The sequence below is a fragment of the Entelurus aequoreus genome, linkage group LG18, assembly GCF_033978785.1.
Source record: "Entelurus aequoreus isolate RoL-2023_Sb linkage group LG18, RoL_Eaeq_v1.1, whole genome shotgun sequence".
Classification (NCBI taxonomy): Eukaryota; Metazoa; Chordata; class Actinopteri; order Syngnathiformes; family Syngnathidae; genus Entelurus; species Entelurus aequoreus.
Window position 1 is genome coordinate 40,082,806 of NC_084748.1, and position 15,469 is coordinate 40,098,274.

The following is a 15,469-nucleotide window of genomic DNA, read 5'->3' on the forward strand; positions in this document are numbered from 1 at the left end:
CAAAACGGACTTTCCTTTGAGCAGATTGAGTTTCTGGAGCATCACATTTGTGGGGTCAATTAAACGCTCAAAATGGCCAGAAAAAGAGAACTTTCATCTGAAACTTGACAGTCTATTCTTGTTTTTAGAAATGAAGGCTATTCCACAAAATTTTTTGGGTGACCCCAAACTTTTGAACGGTAGTGTATATATATATATATATATATATATATATATATATATATATACAGTATATATATATATACTTTGAGCAACACGGTGGAACAGGGGTTAGTGCATGTGCCTCACAGTAAGGAGGTCCTGAGTTAAATCCCGGGCTCGGGATCTTTCTGTGTGGAGTTTGCATGTTCTCCCCATGACTGTGTGGGTTCCCTCCGGCTTCCTCCCGCCTCCAAAAACATGCACCTGGGGATAGGTTGATTGGCAACACTAAATTGGCCCTAGTGTGTGAATGCGAGTGTGAATGTTGTCTGTCTATCTGTGTTGGCCGTGCAATGAGGTGGCGACTTGTTCAGGTGTACACCGCCTTCTGCACCGTGACCCCAAAAGGGACAAGCGGTAGAAAATGGATGGATGGATATATATACCTTTTACACAGTTAAAAACACTGTAAGCATGTCACTTTTATAGAAGGTGCTTCAGTTTGTCTTAGTAGACGTTTGGCCTCTCATTCGAGTGGTTCTTTAAAACCACAGCCCCCCTATGCTCCTAAAAGCTCCGTGGACATAATGAATGATGATCTCTCGGACATACCTCCAATCTTTCCGGACCTCCACAAGGTGGACCTGGCAGCTAAGGATGCAAATGGCAGCGTCAATTGAGTAGTGATGGTGGTCCCACTCGTGGTGCAGTACAAGGCTGTGGCCATGTGATGGGACTCGCTGTTACAGCTGAGAGGGCCTTATGGTCGAACCTTTCAGGCCTTCTTGAGGCACAAAAGATGGAAGTCATGGACGCGACGTTTGACCACTCAAATGGTCTCTTTAGTCCATCCTTGGTAAAATTGAAGGAGGCCAGCGCGACTTGGAAGCAAGGGGGTGAAGTCTTTGACCTCTGCTTGCCACGGACACTGGCGCCTTGTTGGATCATTGTCATAGGACTGGCTTCATACTTAGAATTGGAGGCCTCGTGACAAACACTCTTTTGCAGAGGCAGCAACTACAGTCCGCGCCTCTCTCCTTGGGGAGGCAAAAAAGAAGCGGCCATCCTAGGTGTGGCCAAAACTCGTATTTTGTAGCTTCAGGCCGGACTCGTTTTCCAAGGTGATCTCCAACTGCTGCCTTCTCCTCATGTCAGAGAAATGGAGGTTTCAGAGCCACAGTTCATTCAGTGTCACCAAGTACTATCACCCTTGTTAAAAATAATAAAGTTTGTGCAACAGCAGCCAGGCCAAGAGCTGAGGGAGATTTGCAATTAAAAACAAAAAACAAAGTGTCATGGTCTTGCTGAGCCACAAGGGGGGGCTCACACCTCACCAGTGGCACAATGTTGTGTTCAGTCTTGGTCAGTGTCTTCACAGTGGGGGTATGTACAGGTACATGAGGCCCCTGCACGAGTTTTAGTTTGCGCGAGCATGGCAATGGCGTGCATGCACAATACATCCGTGGGTCCTGGCAACTATTACATTCGGCTACAGAAACCACCCGCTTTTAAAGGCCTACTGAAACCCACTACTACCGACCACGCAGTCTGATAGTTTATACATCAATGATGAAATCTTAACATTGCAACACATGCCAATACGGCCGGGTTAACTTATAAAGGGCAATTTTAAATTTCCCGCTAAGCTTCCGGTTGAAAACGTCTATGTATGATGACGTATGCGCGTGACGTCAATAGTTAAACGGAAGTATTCGGACACCATTGAATCCAACACAAAAAAGCTCTGTTTTCATCTCAAAATTCCACAGTATTCTGGACATCTGTGTTGGTGAATGTTTTGCAATTTGTTTAATGAACAATGAACACTGCAAAGAAGAAAGTTGTAGGTGGGATCGGTGTATTAGCGGCTGGCTGTAGCAACACAACCAGGACTTTGACTTGGATAGCAGACGCGCTATCCGACGCTAGCCGCCGACCGCACGGATGATCGGGTGAAGTCCTTCGTCCTTCCGTCGATCGCTGGAACGCAGGTGAGCACGGGTGTTGATGAGCAGATGAGGGCTGGCTGGCGTAGGTGGAGCGCTAATGTTTTTATCATAGCTCTGTGAGGTCCCGTTGCTAAGTTAGCTTCAATGGTGTCATTAGCAACAGCATTGTTAAGCTTCGCCAAGCTGGAAAGCATTAACCGTGTATTTACATGTCCATGGTTTAATGGTATTGTTGATTTTCTGTCTATCCTTCCAGTCAGGGGTTTATTTATTTTGTTTCTATCTGCATTTAAGCACAATGCTATCACGTTAGCTCCGTAGCTAAAGTTCTTCGCCGATGTATTGTCGTGGAGATAAAAGTCACTGTGAATGTCCATTTTGCGTTCTAGACTCTCATTTTCAAGAGGATATAGGTTTAAAATACAAATCCGTGATCCACAATAGAAAAAGGAGAAAGTGTGGAATCCAATGAACCCTTGTACCTAAGTTACGGTCAGAGCGAAAAAAGATACGTCCTGCACTGCACTCTAGTCCTTCACTCTCACGTTCCTCATCCACGAATCTTTCATCCTGGCTCAAATTAATGGAGTAATCGTCGCTTTCTCGGTCCGAATCTCTCTCGCTGCTGGTGTAAACAATGGGGAAATGTGAGGAGCCTTTCAACCTGTGACGTCACGCTACTTCCGGTACAGGCAAGGCTTTTTTTTATCAGCGATCAAAAGTTGCGAACTTTATCGTCGATGTTCTCTACTAAATCCTTTCAGCAAAAATATGGCAATATCGCGAAATGATCAAGTATGACACATAGAATGGATCTGCTATCCCCGTTTAAATAAAAAAAAATCATTTCAGTAGGCCTTTAATGGCGTGTTAACTTCAGGAGTACAAGAGGGGTTGGCACATGTTATACAAGCCGAAATGACATCCCTGTTGAGCAAACAAGCAATCAGAGCCATTCTGCAAGAGGGCATGCATCAGGGCTTCTACTACGGCTACTTTCTTGTTCCAAAAAAAGAAAGAGAATCCCTTCTGCCCGTTCTGGTTAAACAAACCCTTACAAAGGTACCGTTTCAGAATGTTGACACACAAAGTGCTATGCTGTTCCATTCAGATGGGCGATTGGTTCATAACATCCGACCTGTCACACATTCTTCCACATTGCGGTTTACCCCAAAATACCTAAAGTATCTGAGAGTCAAGCCCAAGGCACAGCTTACGAGTATCAAACTATTACAATTGGCTGTCGTTAGCCATGAGGCTGTTCAGCAAGAGTGTAGAGGTGTTCCTGCGGCCATTACGCAGCAGACGAGTCAGACTATTCTCATACTTAGACGTTTACTTGATATGCTCGCTTATGATGATGAGGGATTTTCAGTGCTCGGCTTGCAGAACTGCGTCTGTGTCCACATCACGGTGGGGGCGGTGACAGCATATATATATACCGTAATTTCCGGACTATAAGCCGCACCTGACTATAAGCCGCACCAGCTAAATTTAGGGGAAAATACAGATTGCTCCATATATAAGCCGCACCCGACTATAAGCCGCAGGGTTTTGATGTGTAATTACCGTAATATATAGTGGTTCCTGCTACCACGGAGGGGATTGTCGGGACAGAGATGACTGTTTGGGAACGCAAAGCGTCCCATTTATTAACAATAAATCTTTCAATCATTCAATCAAACTTTCACATCTTTGACATGGCGAACAGCATTCGTGCAGAATACAAATAATACAACGGTGCAAAGTAATACAAAGTGCTCGCCTGTACGTTATCAAAATAACCAGCCTACCGGTATATGAAAAGTCAGTCTTTGATCATTGTGTCATCGTCTTCCTCCTGCGTACTAAAACCACCAAAATCCTCTTCGTCGGTGTCTGAGAAGAACAGGCCGTAAATAAGCCGCACCGTTGTATAAGCCGCAGGGACCAGAACGAGGGGAAAAAGTAGCGGCTTATAGTCCGGAAATTACGGTACATGTTTTGGAGCTTTAGGCTGTTTTTCTGGCTCTACCCCGTTTCCTTCTGTATCTGAGAGATCGGCATGTCTTGGTAAAAAACGACAACACGACTGTGGTGGATATATCAATTGCCAGGGGGGGCACTCCTGCTACGCTCACACAGGCTGGTGCAGTCCCTCTGTACAGGGAATGGTTTCTGCATCCACAGGTGGTGGAGGAAAAACATATATGGTGCAGATACAGCTGGTACAGATCTCTTTGCCTCTGAGGCGAACGCAAAATGTCTTCTGTTCTTCTCCCTGTTGGACACGGATGAATCAATAGGGATGAACACGCTCGCCCATCCCTGGCCAGATGTGCTGCTGTATGCGCTCCCCAAGCAAGGGACCAGTCACTGATTCGGTCGCACCCTGATGGCCATACAAACCGTGGCTTGCCGAGACTGTGTAACTTCTGGACAGGGAACCCTGGCCTCTTCCTGCTCGCAGAGATTTCCTTTCTCAGGCGAGAGGGGAAATCTACCACCATCGGGGGTAGCCCTTTAGACCTGGCCCGTGTGGCATGTAGAATTTAACTACTGCAAGTTTGCCTGATCATGTTATTGACACTATTCAGAGTGCAAGAGCCACTTTCACACTTTCCTTGTATAAAAGCAAGTGGCGTGTTTTTGAAGAACTGTGTACTTCTAGGAACATCATTTTCTTTTAGTGCTCAGTGGTGGACCTGTTATGTTTCCTGCATGATTTAGTGGAAAGAGGTAAGACTTTTTCCCCAATCAAGATATACTTAGCAGCCATCTCTGCTTGCCATGCGGGCATTCGTCATAAGCCGGTTGGGCAGCACCCTTGGGTATGTCGTTTTATGAAAGGGGCACATCGTAAACTCCCAATTTCTTTGCCCTTGTTTCCCCCATGGGATCTGTCCGCATTGATGGAGGCGCCTTCACATCATCCATTCGAGCCAATTGATGCTATGGAATTGACATTTGTCTCTTTGAAGACAGTGCTGCTCTTAGCTTTGACTACAGCAAAGTGTGTGAGTGATCGGCTTCCTTTCTCGTATTAGCAAAGCTTGTTTACAATTTGCCTCAAAGCTGACAAGGGTCTGCATGCAGCCTAACTCCGCTTTTGTGCCTAAGGTGGTGTATTTATCTTATAGGTGTTCCACTGGGGAGTAGACGGCCTTTCATTCTCCTCCATTTGTAAAAATGGAAGAGCACAGCCTTAACTCGTTGTGCCCTATGAGGGGTGTTGCTGGAGTATGTTACAAGAACAAGCTCAGAAGAGTGGATCACCTATGGGTGTCATGGCTCAAAGAGGAAAGCCACTTTCTCACTGGATTTTGGAGGCCATTTTCCTGGCCTATAATTGTAAGGGGGTGAAAACCCCTCCAGGTTTAAAGGCCTACTGAAACCTACTACTACCGACCACGCAGTCTGATAGTTTATATATCAATGATGAAATCTTAACATTGCAACACATGCCAATACGGCCGGGTTAACTTATAAAGTGACTTTTAAAACTTCCCGGGAAATATCCGGCTGAAACGTCGCGGTATGATGACGTATGCGCGTGACGAAGTCAGAGTAACAGAAGTTATGGTACCCGTAGAATCCTATACAAAAAGCTCTGTTTTCATTTCATAATTCCACAGTATTTTGGACATCTTTTGCAATTTGTTTAATGAACAATGAAGGCTGCAAAGAAGACAGTTGTAGGTGGGATCGGTGTATTAGCAGCGGACTACAGCAACACAACCAGGAGGACTTTGTTGGAGCGCTAGCCGCGCTAGCCGCGCTAGCCGCGCTAGCCGCCGACCTCACCTTGACTTCCTATGTCTCCGGGCCGCCAAACGCATCGGGTGAAGTCCTTCGTCCTTCTGCCGATCGCTGGAACGCAGGTGAGCACGGGTGTTGATGAGTAGATGAGGGCTGGCTGGCGTAGGTGGAGAGCTAATGTTTTTAGCATAGCTCTGTGAGGTCCCGTTGCTAAGTTGCTAAGTTAGCTTCAATGGCGTCGTTAGCACAGCATTGTTAACCTTCGCCAGCCTGGAAAGCATTAACCGTGTATTTACATGTCCACGGTTTAATAGTATTGTTGATTTTCTATCTATCCTTCCTTCTATCCTTTATTTTTTTGTTTCTATATGCAGTTAAAGCACGATGCTATCACGTTAGCTCGTAGCTAAAGCATTTCGCCGATGTATTGTCGTGGAGATAAAAGGCACTGAATGTCCATTTTGCGTTCTCGACTCTCATTTTCAAGAGGATATAGTATCCGAGGTGGTTTAAAATACAAATCCGTGATCCACAATAAAAAAAGGAGAGTGTGGAATCCAATGAGCCAGCTTGTACCTAAGTTACGGTCAGAGCGAAAAAAGATACGTCCATCACTGTTTCTCAAGTCCTTCACTGTAACGTTCCTCATCTACGAATCTTCCATCCTCGCTCAAATTAATGGGGTAATCATCACTTTCTCGGTCCGAATCTCTCTCGCTCCATTGTAAACAACGGGGAATTGTGAGGAATACTAGCTCCTGTGACGTCACGCTACTTCCGGTACAGGCAAGGCTTTTTTTTATCAGCGAGCAAAAGTTGCGAACTTTATCGTCGATTTTCTCTATTAAATCCTTTCAGCAAAAATATGGCAATATCGCAAAATGATCAAGTATGACACATAGAATGGATCTGCTATTCCCGTTTAAATAAAAAAAAATCATCTCAGTAGGCCTTTAAGAGTGCATTCCACGAGTGGTGTGGACAAGATCGTTCAGAAGGTTTTATATACAGGACATCTGTGCGGCAGCGAGCTGGGCTACACCTCACACATTTGTGAAGTTTTATCAATCAGATGTGTCTAGGCCAGGGGTGCCAACAATTTTTCTGCAGACGAGCTACTTTTCAATTGACCAAGTCGAGAGGCTCTACCTCATTCATATGTATAATTTATATTTATCTATTTATGAAAGAGACGTTTTTGGTAAGAAGTTAAAGGTGTTTAATGATATTATAAGCATGTTTAACACATATAGATTCCTTTCTTTCTTGGTGTATTACCTGATTCTCATGACTTGCATTGATTGGAATCAGACGGTAGTGCTGATAACGTCCGCATTTTCAAATGGAGGAGAACAAAAAGTCCTCCTTTCTGTCCAATACTACATGAAAGTGGTTGGTTTTTTGCATCTTATTTGTCCAGCTTCCATACTTGTTTTTATACACTTTACAAGAAATACATTGGCGGCAAACTCATGTAACTTGCTAGCTTTTGCACGGCAGCTTTCTGAGACTCTTATTTTGTTAGCGCAGGCAGGATGAAGCAGCGCTTTTATTGTGAAGATAGGAACAGAGCAGAGCATACTACTACCCCCACCATGCTTGACGGTAGGAATTGGTGTTCCTGGGATTAAAGGCCTCAGCTTTTCTCCTCCAAACGTATTGCTGGGTATTGTGGTCAAACACCTCAATTTTTGTTTCACCTCAAATCACATGGACAAAGATAAGACCTTCTGGAGGAAAGTTCTGTGGTCAGATGAAACAAAAATTGAGCTGTTTGGCCACAATACCCAGCAATATGTTTGGAGGAGAAAAGATGAGGCCTTTAATCCCAGGAACACCATTCCTACCGTCAAGCATGGTGGTGGTAGTATTATGCTCTGGGCCTGTTTTGCTGTCAATGGAACTGGTGCTTTAAATGGGACAATGAAAAAGGAGGATTACCTAACAAATTCTTCAGGACAACCAACAATCATCAGCCCAGAGGTTGGGTCTTGGGCACAGTTGGGTGTTCCAACAGGACAATGACCCCAAACACACATCAAAAGTAGTAAATTAATGGCTAAATCAGGCTAGAATTAAGGTTTTAGAATGACCTTCCCAAAGTCCTGACTTAAACATGTGGACAATGCTGAAGAAACAAGTCCATGTCAGAAAACCAACACATTTAGCTGAACTGCACTAATTTTGTCAAGAGGGGTGGTGAAAAATTCCACCAGAAGCTTGTGGATGGCTACCAAAAGCACCTTATTGCAGTGAAACTTGCCAAAGGACATGTTACCAAATATTAACGTTGCTGTATGTATACTTTTGACCCGGCAGATTTGGTCACATTTTCAGTAGACCCATAATAAATTCATAAAAGAACCAAACTTCATGAATGTTTTTTCTGACCAACAAGTATGTGCTCCAATCACTCTATCACAAAAAAATAAGATTTGTAGAAATGATTGGAAACTCAAGACAGCCATGACATTATGTTCTTTACAAGTGTATGTAAACTTTTGATCGCGACTGTAAATGAATAAAGGCTGCAGTTCATCAAGACAAAGTAAACTTATTTTTTATTGTTTTCACAATTGTACAATCAATATTGTGACATCTAAAGGTAATGAACTCATTACTAATAACGCTCTGGGAGACATTAATCTGATACTAAATTTCACAGTATACATATAAGCTTTTGCAGACTCTACCGCCAAGTATGGCCTTTGCCAAGTTAAATTTAACGATGTTAGCTACTTTTTCAACATGGTTTTTCAAAGTTAAGTTATTACTTTCACAGAGTCAAGTTTTTGCTGTCTTCGGAAAGGAGGGCTTTGGGGCGGGGCTAGCTCAGCTGCTAGCTAGCTGAAAGTGAAGCGCTGGAACAAAAAACAACAAGTGCTTTGTAAATATGACAAGACTACGCTGCAAAAAGTCAGTGTTCAAAAACAATTAAAAAAAATAAAAAAATTAGGGGTATTTTATTTGAACTAAGCAAAATTATCTGCCAATAGAACAAGAACATTCGGCTTGTCAAGACTTTCCAAAACAAGTAAATTTAGCTAACCTCAATGAACCCACATTACAATAAGAATATTCTCACTAATAACAAGAGCACTTTTCTTGGTATAAAAAAGAAATTAGACCTTTTTGCTCAATATGTTGAAAAATATTTTTAAATTAAGTAAATGTTAGTGCCATTATCTTGACATAATGATATGCACTCGGCATCATGATTTTTTTTTTCATGCTTGAAGTAAGAAATTATTACTTTAAAAACATAGTTTAATACTTGTGAGTGTTGATGACACAACTTTGCAACAGTTGATATTCTAGTTTCAGGTATGTTTTACTCAATATACCGTATCTCCTTGAATAGCCGCAGGGGCGCTGATTAATTTAAAACCTCCTGTCACTCCGGCGTTTACCGGAAACCAGAGGGATGGCCGTGCATGCGGTAATTATTTTAAAACCTCTTCTCACTCCGGCGTTTACCAAAAGGAATGCGGAAAATTTAGGCGTGCGCTTTGAGTGTGATGTAAGCATGGATATCGGCTTTTTTGCCGATATCCGTTATTCCGATATTGTCCAACTCTTAATTACCGATTCCGATATCAACCGATACCGATATATACAGCCGTGGAATTAACACATTATTATGCCTAATTTTGTTGTGATGCCCCGCTGGATGCATTAAACAATGTAACAAGGTTTTCCAAAAGAAATCAACTCAAGTTATGGAAAAAAATGCCAACATGGCACTGCCATATTTATTATTGAAGTCACAAAGTGCATTCTTTTTTTTAACATGCCTCAAAACAGCAGCTTGGAATTTGGGACATGCTCTCCTTGAGAGAGCATGAGGAGGTTGAGGTGGGCGGGGTTGGGGGCCGGGGGTGTAGGGGGTAGCAGGGGGTGTATATTGTAGCGTCCCGGAAGAGTTAGTGCTGCAAGGGGTTCTGGGTATTTTTTATGTTGTGTTACGGTGCGGATGTTCTCCCGAAATGTGTTTGTCATTCTTGTTTGGTGTGGGTTCACAGTGTGGCGCATATTAGTAACAGTGTTAAAGTTGTTTATACGGTCACCCTCAGTGTGACCTGTATTGCTGTTGACCAAGTATGCCTTGCATTCACTTATGTGTGTGAAAAGCTGTAGTAAGACTATAAAAATGGGACCCGTTTCCCTCCCTGCTTGGCACTCAGCATCAAGGGTTGGAGTTGGGGGTTAAATCACCAAAATGATTCCGGGCGCGGCACCGCTGCTGCCCACTGCTCCCCAAGGGGATGGGTCAAATGCAGGGGACGAATTTCACCACATGTGTGTGTGACAATCATTGGTACTTTAATCTTTAATTTTAATCTTAATATTATGTGATTGGGCCGGCACGCAAAGGCAGTGCCTTTAAGGTTTATTGGCGCTCTGTACTTCTCCCTACGTCCGTGTACACAGCATCGTTTTAAAAAGTCATACATGTTACTTTTTAAAACCGATACCGATCATTTTGAAACCGATACCGATCATTTCCGATATTACATTTTTAAGTATTTATCAGCCGATAATATCGGCAGTCCGATATTATCGGACATCTCTAACCTTCTGCCTTCCTGCCCTGTATAGTCTTCCTCCCGGCTCAGGTAGCTACGCTGTTCTTGTTTATCATATGTTACCTTTTGCTGTATTTTTTGCGGTGCAATATTTTGTTCTTTTTTTATGCACCATAGTTTTTTGTTATCTACTTTAGTGTTGCTCCTTCTCCCTGCCTTGAGCACTTAAGACACTTTTTGTTCTACTCCCGCCTGTATTTTGCATTTTTGGGATCCACTAGCCTTAGAGCAGGGGTCACCAACGCGGTGCCCGCGGGCACCAGGTAGCCCGTAAGGACCAGATGAGTAGCCCGTCGGCCTGTTCTAAAAATAGCTCAAATAGCAGCACTTACCAGTGAGCTGCCTCTATTTTTTAAATTGTATTTATTTACTAGCAAGCTGGTCTCGCTTTGCCCGACATTTTTAATTCTAAGAGAGACAAAACTCAAATAGAATTTGAAAATCCAAGAAAATATTTTAAAGACTTGGTCTTCACTTGTTTAAATAAATTAATTAATTGTTTTACTTTGCTTCTTATAACTTTGAGAAAGACAATTTTAGAGAAAAAATAAAACCTTAAAAATGATTTTAGGATTTTTAAACACATATACCTTTTTACCTTTTAAATTCCTTCCTCTTCTTTCCTGACAATTTCAATCAATGTTCAAGTATTATTATTTTTTTTATTGTAAAGAATAATAAATACATTTTAAATGAATTCTTCATTTTAGCTTCTGTTTTTTCAACGAAGAATATTTGGGAAATATTTCTTCAAACTTATTATGATTAAAATTCAAAAAAAATATTCTGGCAAATCTAGAAAATCTTTAGAATCAAATTTAAAGTCTTTTGAATTTCCTTTAAAATTTTTGTTCTGGAAAATCTAGAAGAAATAATGATTTGTCTTTGTTAGAAATATAGCTTGGTCCAATTTGTTATATATTCTAACAAAGTTTAGATTGGATTTTAACCTATTTAATCAAAATTCTAAAATTATCTTAATCAGGAAAAATTACTAATAATGTTCCATAAATTCTTTTTTTAAGTTTTTCTCTTCTTTTTTTCGGTTGAATTTTGAATTTTAAAGAGACGAAATTGAAGATAAACTATATTTCAAAATTTAATTGTCATTTTTTTCATGTTTTCTCCTCTTTTAAACCGTTCAATTAAGTGTAAATATCATTAATTATTAATAATAACATAGAGTTAAAGGTAAATTGAGCAAATTGGCTATTTCTGGCAATTTATTTAAGTGTGTATCAAACTGGTAGCCCTTCGCATTAATCAGTACCCAAGAAGTAGCTCTTGGTTTCAAAAAGGTTGGTGACCCCTGCCTTAGAGTATCACCAAGCGTGACAGATACAAGCCCAAGGTGATACCCCATTTTTAAATAGCTCACTCTGTTCTCATTGAATACTGAATATTGACAAGATTACCCAACGTTGTGACATGTATAGGTCTTGTAATAAAGAAAATATTGTAATTATTAAGATGAAAGTTAGGTCTTAAGTTGAGCTACAGCTACAATATGTCCTGGTATTTTATTAGTGCGATGCTGCTATCCAAAATGCCTGTTTATAACACAGTGTTATCATTGTTTTAATGTTTTATTTTACATGTCAGCCCTCCCTGACATTTTGGGGATGTCAGTCACCACCTTTAAATCCATGGTTTTCAGTCAGAAAATGGTGGCTTGCACTCTTCCAATTGGAGAATAATATCCTGCTTCAGTTAGAGGGGCTCAAATATCTCAGGCTGTTGTTCACATAGCAGATGATAGAAATATGGATTTTGAGATTGACGGGTGGATTGGTGCAACGTCTGCAATAATGTGCTTGATTTATTGGACTGTCAGGGCGAGGAGAGAGCTGGGCCAGAATGCAAAGCTCTCAATTTGCCGGTCGATCTCAATTCTTCCCCTCACTCATGTTTACAAAAGGACAAAAGTCAAGCGGCTAATGTTTGTTTGTGTCGCAAAGTGGCTGAGTAACCCTTTAAAGAGTGGAACTCAGAGTAGAGACGATGCTTCTCTATATTAGGAGGAACAAGTTAAGGTGGCCTGTGCTTCTTTATCAGGTTCCTCCTTACGTGAGTTGTTCCGGGCATATTAAAGGCCTACTGAAACCCACTACTACCGACCACGCAGTCTGATAGTTTATATATTAATGATGAAATCTTAACATTGCAACACATGCCAATACGGCAGGGTTAACTTATAAAGTGCAATTTTAAATTTCCAGCCACACTTCCGGTTAAAACCGTTTTATTATGCTGACGTATGCGTGTGACGTCACGAGGACAAGGGAAGTATTCGGAGCCCGGAGAATCCTATACAACAAGCTCTGTTTTCATTTCATAATTCCACAGTATTCTGGACATCTGTGTTGGTGAATCTTTTGCAATTTGTTTAATGAACAATAGAGGCTGCAAAAAAGAACGTTGTAGGTGGGATCGATCGGTGTATTAGCGGCTGGCTGTAGCAACACAACAAGGACTAGCAGACGCCTTGCCGATGCTAGCCGCCAAACCCATGGATGAAGTCCTTCGTCGCGCCGTCGATCGCTGGAACGCAGGTGAGCACGGCTGTTGATGGGCAGATGAGGGCTGATGAATGGGCAGATGAGGGCTGGCTGGCGTAGGTGGAGAGCTAATGTTTTTTATCATAGCTCTGTGAGGTCCGGTTGCTAAGTTGCTAAATTAGCCTTAGCGTCGTTAGCAACAGCATTGTTAAGCCTTACCAGGCTGAGAATTATTAACCATGTAGTTACATGTACATGGTTTAATAGTATTGTTGATTTTCTGTCTATCCTTCCAGTCAGGGATTTATGTATTTTGTTTCTATCTGCATTTGAGAACGATGCTATCATGTTAGCTCAGTAGCTAAGTGTGTCACCGATGTATTGTCGTGGAGATAAAAGTCACTTTGAATGTCCATTTCGCGTGCTCGACTCTCATTTTCAAGAGGATATAGTATTCGAGGTGGTTTAAAATACAAATCCGTGATCCACAATAGAAAAAGGAGAGAGTGTGGAATCCAATGAGCCAGCTTGTACCTAAGTTACGGTCAGAGCGAAAAAAGATACGTCCTGCACTGCCTCTAGTTCTTCACTCTAACGTTCCTCATCCACAAATCTTTCATTCTCGCTCAAATTAATGGGGTAATCGTCGCTTTGTCGCTCCAAATCTCTCTCGCTCCATTGTAAACAAAGGAAAATTGTGAGGAATATTACCTCCTGTGACGTCACGCTACTTGTCTAAATCTAAATTAATAATCCCAGAGGGGAATTTAAGATTTTCAGCACAATCCCATTCAAGAGCAGACAAACATTACAGGGAGACAGAACAGGATCGCTGACGAATCTGCCAACTTCCGGCGGCCCTTACAAAAAAGGTGAGAAACAGGTAAACGCTGTTGGGGTGAGGAAAAAAATCGAATCCTGTGCCCCTGGAGAGGGGGTCCAGACTGAGGCCAATGGGGAAAAAAAACTCATAACCATAGCACACATAAACATGTGTGTAAGAGGGAAACATCAAAGGACATTAAGGACATTAAAAGAGCAGAGCTGATGCAACCAGCCACTTCTACACATAGCCACAAAAGTAAAACAACAACAAAACATATACACTGTGGTGGCCTCTGCAGTGTTCCACCCCATCGTCTGCTTGGCCAGAGACAGGAGCAGACCCAACAAAGCCACCAAGCCGACCCCACCCTCGGCCGCCCACCAACTCTCGGCCAGTGTCCAGTCCGCATTGATGAGCGAGGATACGTCCAAGGAGACCGAGGTGTCCGATACCTGCTCATTCAGCCAAGACGCTGTAGAGCCCATCCGTCCCGGAGCTCAGCGCCAGCTCCGCAACCCTGTCTCTTCATCCACATCTCCTCCAGTCTCTCCAAACGGAATCTGGTGTGGCAGAGACCCAGCAGCTGGTCTCCATGGCCAAAAGGCTCCCGGGAGGCAGATCCAGAAGTTCACAAAAAAGCCCCGCAGAAGTCACGAAAAGTTCCACCCCTTGTCACACAGTCCCAAAGGGTCCCAAAACAAAAGGCAAAAAAACCCACATGAAAACAAGAGTAAAAATACTTACACCTGTTTTTTGTTTTTTTATTACAGGGAGACGGGGCACGGACTAGCATTACGCTGGACTTTGGCGACGGCCACGCTGTGACTTATTCCAATCTAAGCTCAATTGAGGATGGGATCAAATACATCTACAAGACAGCTGGTATCTTCCGGGTGACTGCTGTGGGGGAGAATAGCCTTGGCTCAGAGACTGCCATACTCCACCTACACATATTATGTAAGATGTATACCACTTTTTAATATGGGTTCACAAATATGTTCATGCTAGAGATGTCCCGGCAGAAAATAAACCAAATATCCTCCAGCTATCGTTGTCACTGGAGCACTAGAGGAAAAGGAAATACTATCGATACCTAGTGTAGTATCCATGTAGTATCCATATTACTGTTGTCCCGATACCAATATTTTGGTACCGGTACCAACATTATATCGATACTTTTCGGTACTTTTCAAAATAAATAGGACCATAAAAAATTGAATTATTGGCTTTATTTTACCAAAAAACCTTACGGTACATTAAATATATGTTTCTTATTGCAAGTTTGTCCTTAAAAAAAATAGTGAACATACAAGACAACTTGTCTTTTAGTAGTAAGTAAGCAAACAAAGTCTCCTAATTTAGCTGCTGACGTATGCAGGAGCATATTGTGTCATTTACCATTCTAATATTTTGTCAAAGTTATTAAGGACAAGTGGTAGAAAATGAATTATTAATCTACTTGTTCATTTATTGTTAATATCTGCTTACTTTTTCTTTTAAAATGTTTTATCTACACTTCTGTTAAAATGTAATAATCACTTATTCTTCTGTTGTTTGATACTTTACATTAGTTGCGGATGATACCACAAATGTAGGTATTAATCTGATACCAAGTAGTTACAGGATCATACATTGGTCATATTCAAAGTCGTGGGGGATGGGTGGTTGGCGTACTTTTCAGAGGTGGTATAGTACCGAATATGATTCTGTTATGATCCGCTGCCAGGATCA

General features: G+C 42.0%; 1 protein-coding gene across 9 annotated transcripts in view; it reads left to right on the forward strand.

Moving 5' to 3' along the window:
- LOC133634127 (VPS10 domain-containing receptor SorCS1) overlaps window positions 1–15,469 on the forward strand; it is a 499,576-nt gene that overhangs the window by 430,991 nt on the left and 53,116 nt on the right. For all 9 annotated transcript variants that reach the window (XR_009821878.1, XR_009821879.1, XM_062027161.1 and 6 more), the window contains exon 19: window positions 14,509–14,695. Coding sequence is in view for 7 of the 9 variants with exons in the window: in XM_062027161.1 (XP_061883145.1) it covers window positions 14,509–14,695 (187 nt within the window). In the remaining 2 variants the exon portion in view is untranslated. The remainder of the gene's footprint in view (window positions 1–14,508; window positions 14,696–15,469) is intronic.